General features: G+C 31.8%; 10 protein-coding genes across 10 annotated transcripts; 6 read left to right on the top strand and 4 right to left on the bottom strand.

The window, feature by feature from the left end:
- Nucleotides 1-542: 542 nt before the first annotated feature.
- Nucleotides 543-1,100, top strand: cubi_02910 (uncharacterized protein; the record flags this gene model as incomplete). Its single annotated transcript, XM_029019921.1, has 2 exons — nucleotides 543-870; nucleotides 919-1,100. 2 exons carry the CDS (start codon nucleotides 543-545, stop codon nucleotides 1,098-1,100), a joined length of 510 nt encoding a protein of 169 aa, XP_028875328.1.
- A 662-nt stretch (nucleotides 1,101-1,762) lies between these two features.
- On the top strand, nucleotides 1,763-8,434 carry cubi_02909 (uncharacterized protein; the record flags this gene model as incomplete). The annotated part of the gene is made up of 1 exon (XM_029019920.1): nucleotides 1,763-8,434. One exon carries the CDS (start codon nucleotides 1,763-1,765, stop codon nucleotides 8,432-8,434), a length of 6,672 nt encoding a protein of 2,223 aa, XP_028875327.1.
- Nucleotides 8,435-8,817: 383 nt separating this feature from the next.
- On the top strand, nucleotides 8,818-9,399 carry cubi_02908 (small GTP-binding protein SAR1; the record flags this gene model as incomplete). The annotated part of the gene is made up of 1 exon (XM_029019919.1): nucleotides 8,818-9,399. One exon carries the CDS (start codon nucleotides 8,818-8,820, stop codon nucleotides 9,397-9,399), a length of 582 nt encoding a protein of 193 aa, XP_028875326.1.
- A 158-nt stretch (nucleotides 9,400-9,557) lies between these two features.
- On the bottom strand, nucleotides 9,558-10,571 carry cubi_02907 (thioesterase; the record flags this gene model as incomplete). The annotated part of the gene is made up of 1 exon (XM_029019918.1): nucleotides 9,558-10,571. One exon carries the CDS (start codon nucleotides 10,569-10,571, stop codon nucleotides 9,558-9,560), a length of 1,014 nt encoding a protein of 337 aa, XP_028875325.1.
- A 525-nt stretch (nucleotides 10,572-11,096) lies between these two features.
- On the top strand, nucleotides 11,097-12,767 carry cubi_02906 (ORC CDC6 like AAA ATPase; the record flags this gene model as incomplete). Its single annotated transcript, XM_029019917.1, has 1 exon — nucleotides 11,097-12,767. One exon carries the CDS (start codon nucleotides 11,097-11,099, stop codon nucleotides 12,765-12,767), a length of 1,671 nt encoding a protein of 556 aa, XP_028875324.1.
- A 142-nt stretch (nucleotides 12,768-12,909) lies between these two features.
- cubi_02905 (translation initiation factor 5A2) lies at nucleotides 12,910-13,392 on the bottom strand (the record flags this gene model as incomplete). The annotated part of the gene is made up of 1 exon (XM_029019916.1): nucleotides 12,910-13,392. The coding sequence occupies one exon, from the start codon at nucleotides 13,390-13,392 to the stop codon at nucleotides 12,910-12,912; it is 483 nt and encodes a 160-aa protein (XP_028875323.1).
- Nucleotides 13,393-13,618: 226 nt separating this feature from the next.
- Nucleotides 13,619-13,951, bottom strand: cubi_02904 (uncharacterized protein; the record flags this gene model as incomplete). Its single annotated transcript, XM_029019915.1, has 1 exon — nucleotides 13,619-13,951. One exon carries the CDS (start codon nucleotides 13,949-13,951, stop codon nucleotides 13,619-13,621), a length of 333 nt encoding a protein of 110 aa, XP_028875322.1.
- A 1,226-nt stretch (nucleotides 13,952-15,177) lies between these two features.
- Nucleotides 15,178-15,701, top strand: cubi_02903 (60s ribosomal protein L40; the record flags this gene model as incomplete). Its single annotated transcript, XM_029019914.1, has 2 exons — nucleotides 15,178-15,514; nucleotides 15,598-15,701. The coding sequence occupies 2 exons, from the start codon at nucleotides 15,178-15,180 to the stop codon at nucleotides 15,699-15,701; spliced, it is 441 nt and encodes a 146-aa protein (XP_028875321.1).
- Nucleotides 15,702-16,253: 552 nt separating this feature from the next.
- cubi_02902 (uncharacterized protein) lies at nucleotides 16,254-17,369 on the top strand (the record flags this gene model as incomplete). Its single annotated transcript, XM_029019913.1, has 1 exon — nucleotides 16,254-17,369. The coding sequence occupies one exon, from the start codon at nucleotides 16,254-16,256 to the stop codon at nucleotides 17,367-17,369; it is 1,116 nt and encodes a 371-aa protein (XP_028875320.1).
- A 127-nt stretch (nucleotides 17,370-17,496) lies between these two features.
- cubi_02901 (uncharacterized protein) lies at nucleotides 17,497-18,504 on the bottom strand (the record flags this gene model as incomplete). Its single annotated transcript, XM_029019912.1, has 1 exon — nucleotides 17,497-18,504. One exon carries the CDS (start codon nucleotides 18,502-18,504, stop codon nucleotides 17,497-17,499), a length of 1,008 nt encoding a protein of 335 aa, XP_028875319.1.
- Nucleotides 18,505-18,656: the final 152 nt, after the last annotated feature.

The raw sequence follows: 18,656 nt of genomic DNA, 5'->3' as shown, positions 1-18,656 counted from the left end.
GAAAATCGCATCCACATTATAAATAATCGTTTTTGCTTTTATTAAGCATTTGCAATAATTATTTGCGTAAAATTACAGATCAAAACAATATTAATATACCGCCAAATGTCTTTATATAATACTATTAAGTGACTGAACAAAATGTGAACAAGGTTTTGTTGTGTAAATATGTAAATGTATAAATTAATTTTAATAAATACACTTTATCTATTGCAATAGACCGTTACTCCATTAATTAACAAAATAGGTGTGGTAAAGAATTTTATTGTCAATTGAAAGCATTGAAAAAACAATATTTGGGACTAAATAATGTGGGGGAAATCGTTTTTAGAATAAAAGTTAAATCTTCTTATTATTATAACAATCTCAAATAGTCAAAAATTTGAGATATTTGCTATTTATTTGTTAAATATAAAGTCAAAATCGTGTATTTAATGAGAACTAGGGATACAAACATTAAAAAAAAAAAAATCGCCAAGATTAAATATTTAAGAACATGTATATTTATAACTGGTGAGTTATTATTATTTATTACAATCAAAATGTTGATTATTGATCGAATAGTGTTTGCAACATTCTTTTTTGCTTTATTTATTGCAATTTATTCAATCACAATTTTGTATGGAGCAGTACCATGGATGGAGCTCAATACTTGGAAAAATTATCCATATAAAGAGTACTCACTTCCACAAATGATAATAAAGTCTAAGCCTACTTCTTTCTCAAATGAAATAGTACTTTTTTCTCCTTTTTTAAATGGTACATTTAACAAAATTAGTCATACGAAATACGACTATCCTATCTATGAATATAATCAAATGGAAAAAGGCTGTAAACACCTTATTAATTATGACATTACTATTCCACCAGGTAAGCTACAGACGTTTTTCAACCATAATGTTTATTGTTATTTTTCAGGAGGTTGGATAATTTATTCATCATGCCAAAAATCTTATGAAAACCCAAAAGGTTACAATTCAATTCGAGCAATTGGCTACCCTGCATATGGAAAAGCTCTGAATGTTTCAATTCCGGTTGATGTAAAAGACTGGTATCATGCATTTCATAACCACATTAAAGTTCCAATTAAGGTTACCTAAATTTTGCTCGACCCATTTTAACTTCCTTTGCAAAATGCTACGGTGTAAACCAACAAGTTAGTCATAGTGAGAAATATTAAAAATGATATTTGTATGCGTTGATTAACTGATAAATTTGTTTTTAGTGTTTTTTCTTCATAAGTTTCTTTACTTTCTTTACATCCGATTTTATCAGAATCATCTAAAAACACAACATCAATATTTTTTAGTTTTAAGCTGTCTATCTTTCGTTTTTTTTTTTGGTTAGTGCTGTCTATGCAAGAATGTTCTTTTTCGTTTATAGAGGATTCATCAGTAATCATTTCGGATTTTGCATGATCTAAAGATAATCTTTTGCAATTTGCTTTATTTTATACTTTATCTAATGCGAGTTTAGAGAGGAATTTGAAAAAAAAAATTAAAAATAAAAGCATATTTTTAATAGGTTTGGTCTAGTTTTTTTTCAAAAAAGTTCCTTTCTACTATGATTTACGTTGGTAAATAAACCAACTGTATGTTTTGGCGTTTTTTATACAATTAAATAATAGATAAAAGTTTGTATTGTTTCTATTTGTATATTTTTAATCCAATACAAAAATAAGAAATTTAGATCATCCGGCGGCATCTGTTACATGCTCAAAAAGTTTTGTTAATCAGTGGTAGATAAACTTGAAATTGGAAAGATGCACCACAAGAAACTAATTTGCTTATTTAATTTGCTAGCTATTTCTTCAATATTCATTGTTTGTCTCTTTCTAATTAATTCTGTTGAAACGCAAACTCCATTCGACACTAATCTGCCCAAAATTGAAAAAAAATACTATAATAATTCACGAATTAGTCCAAAAAGTACAAATAGAGTATATTCTGTTGGAAACTCAACAATATTCCCAAAAGATGGAGAGAAAATGATGTTAGTTAGAACTAGGGAGAATGCACCAGCATTTAAAGGAAACATCTACGTAAGAAATAATGAAGATATATCAGAGCCATTACATGGAAATATGAACATTTATGATAGCGTTCGTCCAGTAGATTACTATTCCTTTTTGGGTAATAGATTTAATTTAATGAATGACCAATTTGAGATATATAACTCAGAAAATCTCCAAAATAATAAGACAGAATATAAGTGGATGAACGACAAGTATTCTGGACCAAACAAAAATAACAATTTTTCTCTTAACAAACGTGAAGAACAAATTCATTTTTTATTAAATAAAGGGGTTTCAGTTTCTATACCCAATAACACTACCATAGATAATGAAGAATTTAATGAATTTGTAGTTTCAAATTTAGGAAAAAGCAACAAAACCCAGTTCTTTGATAATGTTTCTTTAGGATTATATAAAAATAACGATTCCTTCAAGTATTCGGGATTTAAAAATCGGAAAGGTGTAAGGGATACACAATTTCGAAACAAAGTTCAGGGATTTCAGGGAGTAATGAATATTACTCTCTCTAATTCTGATCCGGTTGAGTTAATCCAAGAAAAAGACAACTTATTGCCAAACATTAAATGGGATCAAGATGTTTTGTCTGAAATACCTTCAAACATTCCAGAAAAAATAGTTAACTTTGAATATCAACACACAAACGAGGAAGAATCCAATGAACTAGATGGAAAAGAGGGGGCCCTTCTTAAAGAATTTGTGAGATTAGCTGTTGATTTTTCATTCCTCTCGGGATCAAGTTTGAATGGAGCAGTTTGCATGTATAAGGCTGTATTACCATTAATAAAAATTAGATGGAAAACATTAAACTCAATAAATACCTCTAGAATGGATACAATAGTAAAAGTTATGCTAGGAATTCCATTTTTTAGATATTTTGAAGAAAAAGAAAATATGATAAGCTCATGCATAAATATGTTCTTTGCGATGGATATGGATTCTGGCGAAGGTCTCTGCATTAATAAATCAGGATATGAAGGTTCCATAATGGGGATTTCTATTGCAGATTTTAAAATACATCAGTATTATGATAATAAATCGAAGATTATTAAGGAAAAAAGAACTAAAAAAGAAAATAACGAATTTAGGCCGCATGATTCGGCCAATTTGCTTGAGATGATTTATGATGACATCTGCAACTATTTTTATGAATGCATGGATGAGGATATTTCTGATGAATTAAATGAATACATACTTCAAAATGCACATATTTTCAGCGTATCAGAAAATCAGATAATTAATTTTTTTAAAGTAAACCAAAGTCCTTTATTTCCTGAAACATCGGAAAGGAAATCTAGTATAGATGCTTTACCTTCTGATTGGTTCCTTGCTGCGCTTCAACAATTATCTCAAATGAACACCGAACTACCAGAATTAGCATTTCCAGGACTTAATATCCGTGATCTTGGGAGGTTGTATTTTTATTCAGGAAGGTTAGGAGTACAACTACCAATAAGAATCACTCTGAAAATGATTTATGAGCTTAGCATGTTTGCAAACCACTCATCATTGCTTAGGATTGCATTTTGCACAGAGTCGCTTCTTAAGGTGACGAATTTCAAAATAGCGAATGCACTCTGCAGAGTTTCATTCTCGCCAATTCCTTTAAAATTTGACCCTAATAAATTGTATACAAGTTTGAAAGAATTATTAAAAATGATTTCTTTTGCACCCGCATCATGGAAAAAAAGGCCAGATCCCATCTGTTCCGAAGCTGAATTGGCTGCTGAGAAATATCCAAATGTTATTTATCCTCCTGATTTTATTCAGTATTACGTTATGAGAGATAAATGGTCTCTTTACAGATCATTGGCTGTTCAACTGTATGGAAATCTTGCAATAGAAAATGGGGAATCTTTTTTGAGTATTGTTTCAATGATACATTCACTTATTGTTGGATATATTAAACTTAATTGGGATGAATTTAAAAAACTTTATGTTAAGGTCGGGATTGTTGATCCAGAAAAATATTACTCCCTTCTACTTAGCCAACATCGAGGACCTGCGTTGATTGAGCTAATCGCATTTTCACGGATATACAATATTAAAATCAAGGTTTATAAAAAGGTTTTGAAAAATTCCAGAAGAGTGGTTCATTTCGAATTGGATGAGGAGATAACAGAGATTATTCAACAATTGAACAGTGTAGATCACTCTTATAATGAGGGTAATAATACAATTTGGAATGAAGATAAAAAAACTTTATCCTGTAAAGCTATACGATTGCTTCTGAAAAAAGAACAACCTCCAGGGTTTTCTCAAGGAGTTTTCAAAAAAAATATTTTAAACTTGAATGAAAATATTCATGAAGAGGTTAAAGATGGTTCAAATTGGATTTGGGACGCAATTCTTCCAGTTTATGATGCAGAGACAAACGAGAAAATTTTATCTAACGAAATTGGCCTCCAGATTAAGTATAAGACAATTCTAGGGGAAAATTCTGATTCAGTTTATGAATTTTTAAACATTCAAGACAAAGGGAATAACACATTCCCTCTTTTTGAAATAATTCAAGATGAAGTGAGAAATTACACCGATCATACGACCAGTTGGAGGAAACCATCAAACCACTCTTTTGGCCATATACTAGTCAGTGGTATTAAAACACCAATAATAAATGGGGCAGAAAAATTAAATAATAAACAAAGTGAGTTTCAGAATAAAGTTAAGATCAATAATGCTGGTTTTCAATCAGAAAAAGAATATGGAGAATATTACAAAAAATATTATCGATATTACATTATAGTACAACCTCTTATTTCTTTTCATCAAGCTGGAGTATATGAAAGTAGGATTTTTACAAATAAAGTTTTCAAATATAATCCATATTTTGATTGGGATAATCTGCCAAATAGATTGGATCTGGAATACTTACAAAGTATTATATATGTTGGGGACATTTACAAAGAGAAAAAAAGCTTGGAAATAGATAGTTGGAGGCCTATTGAACAAAAGAATAATACAACTAATATATTTCCAGCCAGTAATTTGAATAAAGAAACAGATCGAGAAGATTCAGAGGCCGACAAAATTAAAAAAGAAGCAAACATTACTTTAAATAGGAATGTAAGTAAAACCAGTTTTGATAAAATTACAAAAAAAAATTTTACTTTACTAGAAGAGTATAATTCAAATTTTGTTCCTGAAAGCCGAGCTGAAATGATAAAAATTGGAACATCTGAAAATGAATACTTGATTCAAACTCCTAAACCCTATTCATTGAATGAAAAAGATATGGTTCAAGCTAAATATCCAGATAAATTTGCATCTGAATTGGACTACATAATTATTCCAACATTGAAGCCTTGGAATAATTTTGTTAATTTACCTAAAGTTGGAGTGATGACTAGTGAACCTGAATTTTCGTTCATTCCTCTTAAAGATGGTTCTTTATTACCTAACAAAGCTAAAGAGAAAAACAATGTATTTAAATTAGATATGGAAATACTCTTTAATTTGGCCAAAGAATTTTGGATGTTACCTTTATTTACTGTTTCTAGAGCTCTGTATTGCTTTGGAAAAAATATTGCTCCTTTTTTAAACAACCCTAACCCAAGCTACATCCCTCAAATGTTAATATATGATCGCATAATATCTACAGTAGTTTCACTACTTCCAGTTGTAGACACTAAAATGAATAATCTTAGGCCAATACAATTTGTAATAACTGTCTGCGAAATGGCATTACTGGACCCGATCGATTTAGATCCATTTTTGAATATAAGTAAAAATAGTATTTATTCTTCACAAGGACTAAGTAATAATGTTCCAAATGATTTAATGAGAATTTTTGGGCAAATGCCAGCTATAAGAAATATTTGTGCGTCTGTGGCAAATTGCATACATTTATCCAATTATGGAAATGAATACAAGAATTTAATAAATAAAGTGAGTAGATCTGAAGTATTTAATCGATTTACCCCCAGCTCCGAACAAATCATCTTAATACAGAAACTAGTTCCAAGATTCCCAGAAGTTGTAATTATTATCAGAAATCTACTACGAATAATCTACTTTATGGGGAGGAAAGGAATTTCCTTTACCGAAGATGCACTATATCAGATTGCAAAAGAACTTTCAATAGCATTTCATTCCATATCGCCATATATTTGGAGGTCTCAAATAAACTTACAGCAACTTTATGAGATGGTGGATAAGCCAGCCGGTGGCTTAAGAGAAGCGAGACGAATGGAAAGGAACTATTCTTTTGTTCCAGTTTATGAAGAAGCATATTGGAGACTTTCTGATAGAGAGTTATTACTCTTTACATGCGCCTCAATTCTTACAAGCAGAGGTATTCTGACATTAATAGCAGCAATAGTTGTTTGCCACTATAGTTTTCTTAGAATACCTCTTTCAAAAAAAATTGTTAGCACAATTCCAGATCAAAAAGATTTGGAAAATGACGAAAGGTTAGCTAGAGAAACAACATTTTTCTTTTTGAGAGATTTTGTAAAAGATCCAATTGAGCTAATAAAGTCAAAAGAATATAATGAAGATCCAATGGGTTTATTTACCAAAATTTATTCAGAGTGGCAAGACCAAAATATTCGTGAAATTGGCACTTATAAGGAAAAAATAAAAGAAATGTTCAACAAAAATTTGATTTCGTTAATCTTCATTAGATATGACGCATACATTGATTTATTACTGGATAACGGAGAAGAGCTTGAAAGGACTGAAATCAAATTTGAAAGGTTTGAGACTGATCAAGAAGTTTATAATTCCTCCAAATTAAATTATAAGAATCATTTCTCAAAGGAAAGTTTTTACAATAATAACGTTCAGAGTGAAATAAAGGGATTTTTTAGAGATAGGCCCTATTTTGAAGAAAAGTTTTCAAGTTTTTGGGGATATAGACCAAGCCCATATAAAAAGGATTTAAGAAAATCCCAAAAAAGTTCGAGTATAGATGATTTATTTGAATCATTATCACTTCTTTTATATTCCACAAATTCTTACAAGCACTTGATCAAGGTTGCATTTACTTCTTCTCTTTCTCTTATTAAAAAAACATGCGAATTGGAACATGAAATAATAAGAAACTCTAAAAGTAAGAATGCATATATTCATGTAGAAGGAGTTGATCAGGAAGTAGTTTTATTTGTTCTCTCAATATGTAATCAAATGAGAGTTTCAAGAGAGAAAGCCAAATCCAATGCGGAATTTACAAAAAGCCCAGAAAACCGTGAATTAGATAATATAAATCATGATTCTGAGATGCATCATCTGGAAATATTTGAAGTAATGCAATTCATCTACAAAATTCCTATTATGGTGTTTGAAATGAACCAGGAACAAACCGTGGTTCGAGATACTGAATTAAATAGAAGAATATACAACTTAGATGACATTAATACATTAGCATCTTCTATCAAAATAGCAAAAGTATTTGATAGCAAATCAAAAGAATCTTTCAGATATATGCCAATTATACCTAAAGTTACTTTAAATGATTTCGAAATTTTAAAGAATGGAGTTGGCCCAATTCCAATGGAAGCACTATTGAGAGGAATGAACTCTATACCAAAGTCAATGGAGAATAGAGAAAATTTCAAGTTTAGGAAAAGAACTGCGTTTGACGATGCATCAGAAAACTTCTTTAAAAGAAAGCAAACTCCAATTCCTTTCCCAGAAGAAAATTATCCAAGTAATTCACAGTCTTTTCCCGAGTTAGTACCAATACTTAGAAGATACATTCCTTATATTCCTGGAGATGTCGAAAGCAAAAGCTTACTTCAGTTTATTAAAATTACAACAGCAGTCATTGACCTGAGAAGAAGACCAATTAAGGAACTTCCAGACAAAAACATGGAAAAAACATTTAGGTCCATATTGTTGGATGATAGAGACTTAAGTGGATCGAGAAAATATCTAAAGAAGATCTACGGGCTCAATATTGATGAAATAATCAAAAAAAATAATCTTTTTGAGAAGAAATTAACGAATAACAGATATTATGAAACTGATCTTAATGCGTATTCTGACATTGATAAAAATATTTACAAAAGTATTGATTATGCTGACAATCCATATAAGTTTCTTATTCACTATTTTAATAGTGTTAGACACACAAAAATCAATCCAAATGTGATACATTCATTTATTGATGCAGAGGGATTAAGGAAGAGAAGTGAAAAACAAAGTAAGGTGGCAAATATTGTGGAAACGATATATGACATGTTTAAATATACGACTGTATCAATATTCTCGGAATTCTATTACTACTGGGCTAAATTTAAATATAATGCAAGAAAATTCTCCTATGACAATCGCATAGGGGTATCTATCATACCCACAGACGAAGAAAGGGAGAAAATCTTGAGAGACAAACAAATATCGCTGTACATTGAAGACAAATTGGACAAAATTAGACTAAACAGAAACAGTGATACGAATTAGATTCTTTTTAATTATCAGAGAAGTCTATTTATAGTAAAGTTGTTGGTAGGACAGTACTATAGAATTATTTTTACATAATTACTCGCTCTTAAAATAATCTAAAAACCCATGCCGCCCATCTTGCCGCCACAATATATGTGTGAGGGGTAGAATAAAATTTACAAACTAGTGATTTAACTGAGGGGAAAAAGAAACTGTCTGGAGATAAAATATTTGTGGAATTTGTTAATCTGTGAGACGGTGATGCTGATTGGATAAAGCTCTTGCAGAAGTGGGGTGATTATTATTAAATTAATTGGTTAACAAGTTGGCTGCCACCTGGTTATCAGTTGCCAATAACTTCCAGATCTTGTTTATGTAATTTGGAATTTCAAGAGTAAAAAATGTTTGTATTTTCATGGTTTCGTGATATTTTGAGCTGGTTTGGGCTTTCAAATAAATCTGCAAAGATTTTGTTCCTGGGTCTTGATAATGCAGGTAAAACAACATTATTACATATGCTTAAGGATGATAGAATAGCGACCCATGTGCCCACTTTACATCCTCATTCTGAAGAGCTCGTTATTGGTAAGATCAAATTTAAGACTTTCGATTTAGGAGGGCATGAGACTGCAAGAAGAATTTGGAAAGACTATTTTGCGACCGTGGATGCAATCGTATTTCTTGTTGACGCTTCTGACAGATCGAGGTTTGGGGAGACGCGTGAAGAGCTGAGCAATCTACTTGAAACACCTGAACTACAGAATGTCCCATTTGTAATACTTGGGAACAAAATTGATATTCCTATGGCTGCATCTGAGGACGAACTTAGACAAAGTCTTGGTCTTTTTGAACACTTAACATATGGCAGGGGAGAAAAAAGGGGGGATAATGGAATAAGACCTGTGGAGGTCTTTATGTGTAGCGTTGTCAGAAGGATGGGGTATTCAGAGGCTTTTAGGTGGTTATCTCAGTTCTTGAGCTAAAAGTGAATTTAAATTTAAGTTGTAATTAATGGAGTTATACTTTTACAAGAGGAAAGGTACCAAAAGCATCTCTTTAGTTCTTTAAATGTTAGGATTAATACGAGAAGTGAATTATTCTAATAGATTTATAAAATTATAAATTCTTTTAATCTGCTCTATTAATAGTATTCTAGGTCTAAGATTATTATGTCTAATAACGCAGTTAGTCCTTGCATCCATTCTCTCCTTGTCTTCGGATCATGCAGGAAATTATGTGCGGCATCTATTTCTCTGATTTCATGTAGATCTTCATGAACAAGCAGTTCTTTCCATTTATTCATAATGTTTTTTGTGACTTTTTTATCTTGAGAGGCGCTCCATAGTTGAGCTTTAACCCCCAATGGATACATGAAACTATAAAGTGTTTTATCACTGCAATACAATGCTTCATCTACCGAATTCATTTCAAAACTATCAAACATTGTGAAATCACATCTCAATTGTTTTTCAAATTCTTCCCAAATGCCTTTCTTAAAAACATTTTCATTTATTCCCCACTCTCTGCATTCTTGCTTAAACTCTTCATCATTTAGTTCTTCATTCTTTCTCCACGGACGATCACATACTGGAACGTTCGGTGGAAATGTAGACATAATAATAAATAGTTCAGGAAACATTCTTTTCTCCCTCAAAAGTTTTACTACTTTATTTTCAAATCCAATCTGATCTATTCCAATTTTAGTGGAATATTCTTTCATTTGTTCAAACTTTATTCTTTTGATCAATTCAAAGCCAATTAAGCCTCCCATTGAATGGCCAATAAGTACCCATGGTACTGCTTCTATAAATTCTGTTAGATTTACTCTTTCGAGGAAGTGATTCTTAAAAACCGGATAAAAGTCATTTATTAATTCTGTAATTTCTTTATAACAAGTTTCATGAAATCTTCCTGCCCTTCCTGGTAGTTGCAGTGCAAGTAGTTCTATCCCATTTTCCTGAATATAATCCAATAATATGTTAGGAGAATCCTTGCCAGTATTTAAGTCTTTCTTCACAAATATTTGGTCTGAACCTCCTGCACCGTGAATGCATAATAGCCTAAAAGATGGTCGGCTTCTATTTTCAGAGTTAATGAGGTGAGAATTAACTTTCGCGTATGATGGAAACCATTTATCAAAATCTAACTTCGACATATTTTAAAACTAATATTTATGGATTTTTGCGTAATATCCACTGAATATAACTTGTATGTTGTAATATGGCGCTTTCGTTTTTTTTTCTGCATGAATTAAAGAAGCGACTAAGAATATGGTTGCAAATAGTATTTTTAATAATTCGAATAGAAATATCGCAATTATTCCAGCATAGAAAACTATAAAAGTAATTTTGCCTTCTTTAAAGACTTATCTCTGCAAATTCAAAATATTTCGGTTAATTCGTCCAGTGTTAACTTTTTAATTTGTTTTGTATTGCTTTATTTTCTGCGCCAAAAAAAATTGCATGTCGTGGGGTGACATTTGTTATTCTATAAACCCACACATGTTGGCATGCCGGCAAAGAAAAAAAAATCGATAAAAAATTAATTTAAAGCTGTTTTCGTCTGAGATTTTTTACGGAGGACTAACATTATCAAACTTGAGTTACGCATTTCTGAGTCAGAAATACCGATTATATAGAAAGCTGGATTAAATCATTTGGAGTAATGAATAATCATTAACATGTCCACCAGAACTAAAAGATGTAGGTTTCACGAAAATAACTCCGGGGATGAGGAGAGGAACAAAAATCTGGGAAATTTTGAAGATAATTTCCAGTTGGAGGAATTTAATGCAAGAAAAATATTAAAAAGTTTAAAGTCAGAGCCACCTATTAATTGGGAATTTTTGGGTAGGGCAAATGAATTTAAAGAAATATCCGAGTATCTTAAAAAATGTATCTTGGGAAATATTTCCGGGATTATTCATATTTCTGGCTCTCCAGGAACAGGGAAAACATGTACTTTAAACCGTATTTTAGATATTTTAGAAAATAATTCATCAAAGAAGTTAGGGTTCGTAAAACCTACAAATTACAAGGTAATCCGTACAAATGCATCAAAAATTGCTTCAAATTTTAATAAAAACTCGGGCTCACTGAATGGAATTGCACTTTTTGTTCATTTATTGGAGTTAATGAATTTTCGAGCTCGTATAATTGAAGAATTTAAAATAATTAGTAAGAATGAAGGATTCCAAGAATGCATAATATATTTCATGAAACAAATTTTAAATAAAAGAACCAAGTTTGTTGTATTCATCGACGAAATAGATTTAGTTCGGAAGAACCGGAGTAATGGGGATGCTGTCTTTGAATTATTCAAAGCAATAATTAACTTTCCAGATTCTGGGTTGGTGCTTCTGGCCGTTTCTAATACAGTAAAAATAGGTAATGAAATGGTAAAGAAAATTGGAGTTGATCTTAATGATAATGGAAGGATTAAACTTATGGTTTTCTCTCCATATAGCCACAATACATTAAGAGATATAGTTTTGCAAAGAATAAATTGGGCAAATAACCATAAAAACGATTCTATAATCAGCAAGGCTGGTATTGAATTGTGTGTTAGAAAAGTTGCGAGTCTTTACGGTGACTGTAGAAGAACATTAGATGCATGCTATTTAACCTTAGGAAAATTTGTTTTTGAAAGGCAAAGCCAAATCCAAAAGGAGCAGATAAATACAGAAGAAGGTGAAGATAGCAATTTAATCGGAGTTGAGAATTTAAGTAATGTATCTACAAGAGAAAATAGCCCCACACTAAATAGGGGTCCTCAAAACAGACAGGAAGCTAATTGTCTACGAAGACTAAGAACTAGATCAATGCCTACAAATATGACAGTACCTATTGGTAGCTTTCAAAATGTTATTGGAAAAATTCACCAATCAAGTCAGGGAAGGTTACAAATAATTAAAACTCTTCCTCTTCACCAGCAATATGTTTTAATGGGAATTATTCTGGCAATTGCCGAAGAACAAAATCAAACGAAAAAAGGCTATAATGAAAACTTTTGTACCGAAGAGAATAAGCTTTCATTTTCAAAACTAACTAATACTGAAATATTAATATGCCATTTGAAAAGGAAATACCAACAAATATGTGCAGAATTAATGACTCCTCCTGAAGAATACAAAGATATGCTCGAAGCCTTAGAATCTAACAATATAATATCTATTTCAAATGGTGTTGGGAGCACAAAGAAAAAAAGCAGTTCTTTTCACAGAGGCGCAATAAGGGTCAACAACAATAAAGAATCTAAGATAGAACTAATGTTCCCACCGGAAAATGTGATTGATGCCCTTACTTCTCTACCGAAGCTCGGAACGATATTCTCAAGTCTAATGCCTTGCTAGTAAAAAAAAATCATAAATATTGTAGTTTATCAAAGTTCTCAAACGAAACAGAAAATTAGGAAACAAACCAAGAAAGAGTTAAAACCTCGTGGTACAGAGGGGGAATTTCTAAATAGTTTTTTCTACTTAATTAATGATAGGTTTATACTAACTCTTTAGCAGAAACAATCTTCTCCGTTCCGCATGCTGCAAGTACTCCAACAAGAATTGCCTTACCATCTGCGTACATCTGTTGGATCTGAAGTGCTACTTCATCAGGATTACCTTCAGCATCTGTTGGGAGTGCTAAGTCGTCCTTAGTAGACCCATTTTCTGTCAAAAGTGACGTAAAGTTATCGTGAATATCAATTAATTGGTACTCGCTTCTCTTTACAAATGGAACGGCCATATTATGAGACGTTGGGCAAACATCTTCATATTTCTTATTCGTAAATATGTCCAAACCTACAATGTGGGCTTTTGCGTGGCCATGCTTACCAGTCTTGGAAGTTGACATATCAACAACCTTACAAGGCTTTCCTTTCAACATACAGTATCCATTCTTCTTGATTGAACCGGCAGCCATTGGATAGCAATGGGAGGCTCCTGCATCAACAGAGTCGAATTGTTGCTCGTCTTCAGACATATTCAAATTCAATATTTATTAAAAAACACCAAAACTAGAACTATAAAAATCTCCTAGAGGTGTTAACCTGGATCTGTTTCACTGCCAATTTCTGCGTTATATTAATATTTGATAGACAAAAGACATAAACAAAGGCGGCGTCACCTTTATGTCAAAATTCGCCAAAAAAATACGTAATCGCAATACATTGCACAAAAAAAAATATAGTTACTATCTCAAAGTTAAGCTACTTTTTTAACGGAACAGAAACCAGTGATTCTGGAAGTCTCTCAATAGAGTACTTATGGTTTGTCACGTACATGATTGGTACGCCAGGAATTCTACGTATTCTCCTCTTTAGTTCGGTGTCATTTGTTCCCACTATGTAGCATTTGTGTTCAGTTACTCTTTGTACTATGCAGTCATCTGCGTAAGTCCCCTTATGTAGGCAATGCAGACGTTTAAATCTGGGATCTCTGGCTAGTTTCAGAGCCAAGTTGTAACGGTGACCCATTTTTTCAAGTTCTCCAATTACACAGTCAGTAATACAAGGAATACACTTAGCTACGAGACAATCCATTGCCCCCTTAAATATATCTAACTTGTGTTGTATAGAAAAGTTAATAAAATTAGTGTCCAATAGAATATGGAAAGGGGGACCCAAATTGTTGTTATAATTGAAAAACAAGCTGGATGGTACGTTTGGACTAAAGAAATGTCATTTAAAAGCAACATTTAATTGTCTTCTGAAAACTTACACTTCTCTTAGTTTATCATTCTCTTTATCATGTATTTTGATTTTTTTATCTTCTTGTTTATTTCTTTGTGAAAATAATTAAAATCTCTGTCGAAATAAACTTATATCTCAATAAACTTACTGTTTAATTCTACTATCATTGGGATTTAAAATGCGTTTTACTGCTGCAAATTTTCTTGTTCTTTTAGCTACACTCTATAAATATTTAACATGAATCTTTAGTTAATTTCAACTGACATACCATTTAGCTCAAAAATAGCATTTCATGCAATTTGAGTACAATTATAATTCCATCAATCGACCTTTGATATTAAAAGATACGCCTCAACAATAAATCTATTATTTTTTTTCTCGAATATAAACAGGTCATAAAGAGATAAGTAAAAGATCGGGCGGGAATAGTAGTCTATATAAAAAATATAAATTAGCATGGAGAATAAGAAAACAGAATAATCAAAGAGAATAAGTATATTTCATATAGATTAATTCACTGAGTTGACCAACATACTCTGAGAAACTGTATGGCTGCATTACAACCTCAAAGTCTGTTGAGAATAGATAATTTGGGAGTAATAACTACCACAATCATTTTGAATTGTTAATGATTGGGCCCTGATTACTCCCTCAGGGCAACAATTTAAAACAAAGTTACCAATTATGTTCAATATCGGCATAAGCATCACTAAATACAAGTTGCAAGAGAGATGCAAGCATCAAATTTTAGTTTTCATCGTAAGATTTCAATGAAACTTTAACTAATGCCATATTTGAATGTTTAATGGCTATTGCTATCGATGCACGTTCTAAAATAAACACAATCAAATTGATCAAAATTCAAAAAAAAAAGAGTTACTCACAGTTCCTATAAAAAACAAACTTCAGAAGGCAACCAAAAATACCGCCAAAAGACTGAGACGCCGAGACGCCATAGTCTAATTTACAGCTTTAAAAGATGCGGGCCGAGCCAGTAAATTGCTTTAAAGCAAGACGAACCATCAATAAAGTTTTTGATAGTAAGAAGTTTGTTTTTAAACCAGGACGTAGAGAAGATGCAGATTTTTGTAAAAACTTTAACTGGGAAGACCATCACATTGGAAGTTGAACCTTCAGACACTATTGAGAATGTAAAAGCAAAGATTCAAGACAAAGAAGGTATCCCACCTGATCAACAGCGTCTGATCTTTGCTGGAAAACAATTGGAAGACGGTAGGACTCTATCTGATTACAATATTCAAAAGGAGTCTACTTTGCACTTGGTATTGAGACTAAGAGGTGGTGTTATTGAACCTTCCTTAGCCAACTTGGCCCGTCAATACAACTGTGAAAAGATGATTTGCAGAAAGTGCTATGCAAGATTGCCACTAAGAGCAACAAACTGCCGTAAGCGTAAGTGTGGCAGAACAAGTCAAATCCGTCCGAAGAAAAAGCTCAAGTAAGCTGTTTTCCTTTGATATTATTGATACTCGGAGCAAAGTTTTCATGCCTACTATTATCCAGTGTTTGGATTAAGGTTGTCACTAAACAAAAAGCCTTACGTCAGTTTTCATTTTTGAAAATTGTACTTAATTCTTGATTCAAATATCAGGGAATATTCGTCTTATGATAGAATTTATATCTAGAAACTACTAACTCTTATTTGAATGGGATTGCCTTTATTAATTAATTTCATCTTTGCTATTTAGAAACTCTGCTTAAGAGTGTCTATGTCTGTATTGCCGATTTTCTGTAGAATTTTCTGTAGAATAGTGGCTTATTTTCTCTTGTTGGGTTACGATGAGATCCACTATGCGTTATTGGGCACATCTGCAGGGATTCTGTGCTAACAGTGATGAAATTTATAATTTGTTCATTGCTAAGAACAAGAAGTATTGGTTCCCTATGCTCAAATAAATTTTTTTTTCGAATTAATCAGAATTTTACTTTTTGATCTGAAAATGCACAGGCGCCAAACTGTGACTTTAATATGTTGTGTGATGTCTATCTGTGACTGATCATTGTAAGAATATGATATGAAACAAAATAGAAAGACTAAATACTGTTTTGTAAAAATTAGGAAAATTTGCGAAACTTCCCTATATAGATAGATATAAAGAATTTATATTGTATTCAGGAATAAGTCTAAAAAATGTTTATTATTGAAAGAGCTTTAAATATATTTACATTAATATATGAAATGGAGGCTAAAATCAGCCTAAATGAATCTAGAATTCCAAAAATAGGTCTCGAAAGCTCGGCTTCAAGTTTTAATTCCGCCTTAGATAGTTCTACAAAAAGAAATTCGCTGTCTTTTAATACAGGTTTTATCCCGAACCAGCTTGTTCTTAATTCTTCTCTTTTAAGCGAATTAAGGCAAGAGTCCTTTTCAAGTAGCAAAAATATTCCGCAAAATATAGAAGAGCCAGGAAAATACGAAGGTAAATCTGAAGCTTCAAATTATAAGCAATATAAGCGAAAAAGTAGTGAAAGCAAAGATCTTGTAAAATCGTCTTCAAAGTTTCAAGCTAATGTTCAAAAGTTAGAATCTGAAGCAGTAAACATTCTAGAAAAAGGGCAGGCCCAAAGTATCCCCAACTTGGAACTTTCAAAAATCGTTTCTCCAGATTCATCAAACATTCAAGTAAGAAAGCAAAATAATGTTGCTGCAACTTCATCCCTCAATAACCATTCTCAGTCTAAACACAAATTGAATGCTCAAGAAAGACAAATAGAGTCAAAAGATAGGAATATCCAAGCATCTTCCCCAAGATTTGTGAGAGTTAATAGTAATCTTGTGGACAATTCTTTTAATACACATAGAATGCAAAATATTGCTAAAGGTGGAGCTTTTCCTGCAGTTTCACCAATATCAAGAGTCTATAATAACACAAATATCCATGGAACATCCTGGAGAACCGTATGGCCAAACTCAAATCTTATGTCAAATGGAGGAATGGGGGACGCGTTGGCATCTCCTGTGTCAGCCAAATCAATGAATAAATTTAGTCCTGCAAGTCCACAGCAAATGTTCTCCCCAACAAGTTACAACCAAATCAATTCCAATGTTAAGTACACAGTTACGCCAAATCCATCCGTAGTAAGGTATATTGAGCAAAAATCTGCAGAAGGGCTTGCATCACCAGTTGGGTTCTCACCTCTAGCTTCCCCAAATTACAGAAAAAATGTATCACAAAGTAAATCAAATAATAGTACATCCACGGCAAACTCTAATCTCAATAATCTAACATTCAGCTATAAAGGTTGAAAAAAATTAAGAGATTTTGCTTATTTTAGGGTTTTAGAAAAAAAACTTAGCTCTTACAACTAATCATTGATTTAAAATTGTTATAATATAAAATAGAAAAATATTCTAAATGTTAGTTTACGCAATGTTAAGCTCGGACCTTTTTCAATTTAATTCTAGATCTAGCTTGTTGTTTCTCCTTTTTCTCTTGATATTTTTTTTGTTCTTTTGGACTCATTCTACTAATTTTAATAGCTTCTGATCGAATTTTTTCCCTTCTTTTTGCCTCAACTTTCTCATTTACACAATTGTTCATTTTAAGAAATGTTTTTTCAACTAGCAATCTATTGCTGTTTATATGTTGAATTGTCTTTTCTGGAAGTTCAAGAGTTAACAGAGTTTCACAAAGAGATAGAAGATTCTTGAATAGATAATTCAAGTCCAAATTAAGATTTCTCAAAATATCAATATCATTTTTAGAAGGGATTTTTACGCATGCTTTTAGTACGCTTGTATTTTTCGAATAACTATTGGTTAGCCTTGGGCATGTGGTTTGATCAGAGATATAAATATAATTCACAAGCCTTTCTGATAGTTGCGAGCATATAAACTTTGAAAATGTATTGGATGACATTAGAAACTCAACACAAGCGTTACTGTTAGCATAAACAAGACTATTTTTAGGTAAATTTTTTACCTTTTTCTGTAAACAATGGATTTCAATCTCTGGATATTCAATTAAAGTATTTTTAAGTTCACTTTTATTGCATACTAATAGCATAATTGGCCCCATTTTCTCTATTGGAATTTCAATATATACCTTATCGTAATTTCTTAGCAAAGGTTGGAATAAAATTCCAGTAAGAACATCCTGTCTTGGCCTGCAAATAACGTTCATATACATATATGGACAATTCTTTCTTCCCGTTGCAAAAATATCAAATTGACTCCAAGAATCCAACCAAAATGATTTTTGTATTAATGCGTATCTGCTAAAATTTGATTCTAAAAATTCTTGAGAAGATTTAAACCAATCAATTGAAACCTCATAGTTTTTCCTAATCCCTCTCAATAATACAATAAACATAACCAGTAGAATCCATAATGCTATTATCTCTATCCAATAGGCTTCGCAGAGTTCTTGTAACCAGATCATTTTGTAAACTAAAGGTTTATTTTTGAAATATCGTCTAGTGCGCCTTAACGCGGACCAATGAAAATTAAATTTGAAATATCAATTAAGAAAATAAAGTTTCAAACAAAGATGAAAATAGACAAGAATAACTAATAACTGAAATAAGAATTAAA

The sequence above is a fragment of the Cryptosporidium ubiquitum genome, assembly GCF_001865345.1.
Source record: "Cryptosporidium ubiquitum isolate 39726 chromosome Unknown contig_1, whole genome shotgun sequence".
NCBI lineage: Eukaryota > Apicomplexa > Conoidasida > Eucoccidiorida > Cryptosporidiidae > Cryptosporidium > Cryptosporidium ubiquitum.
The sequence above is the reverse complement of the archived record's forward strand: the minus strand, read 5'-3'. Positions and strand labels throughout refer to the sequence as shown.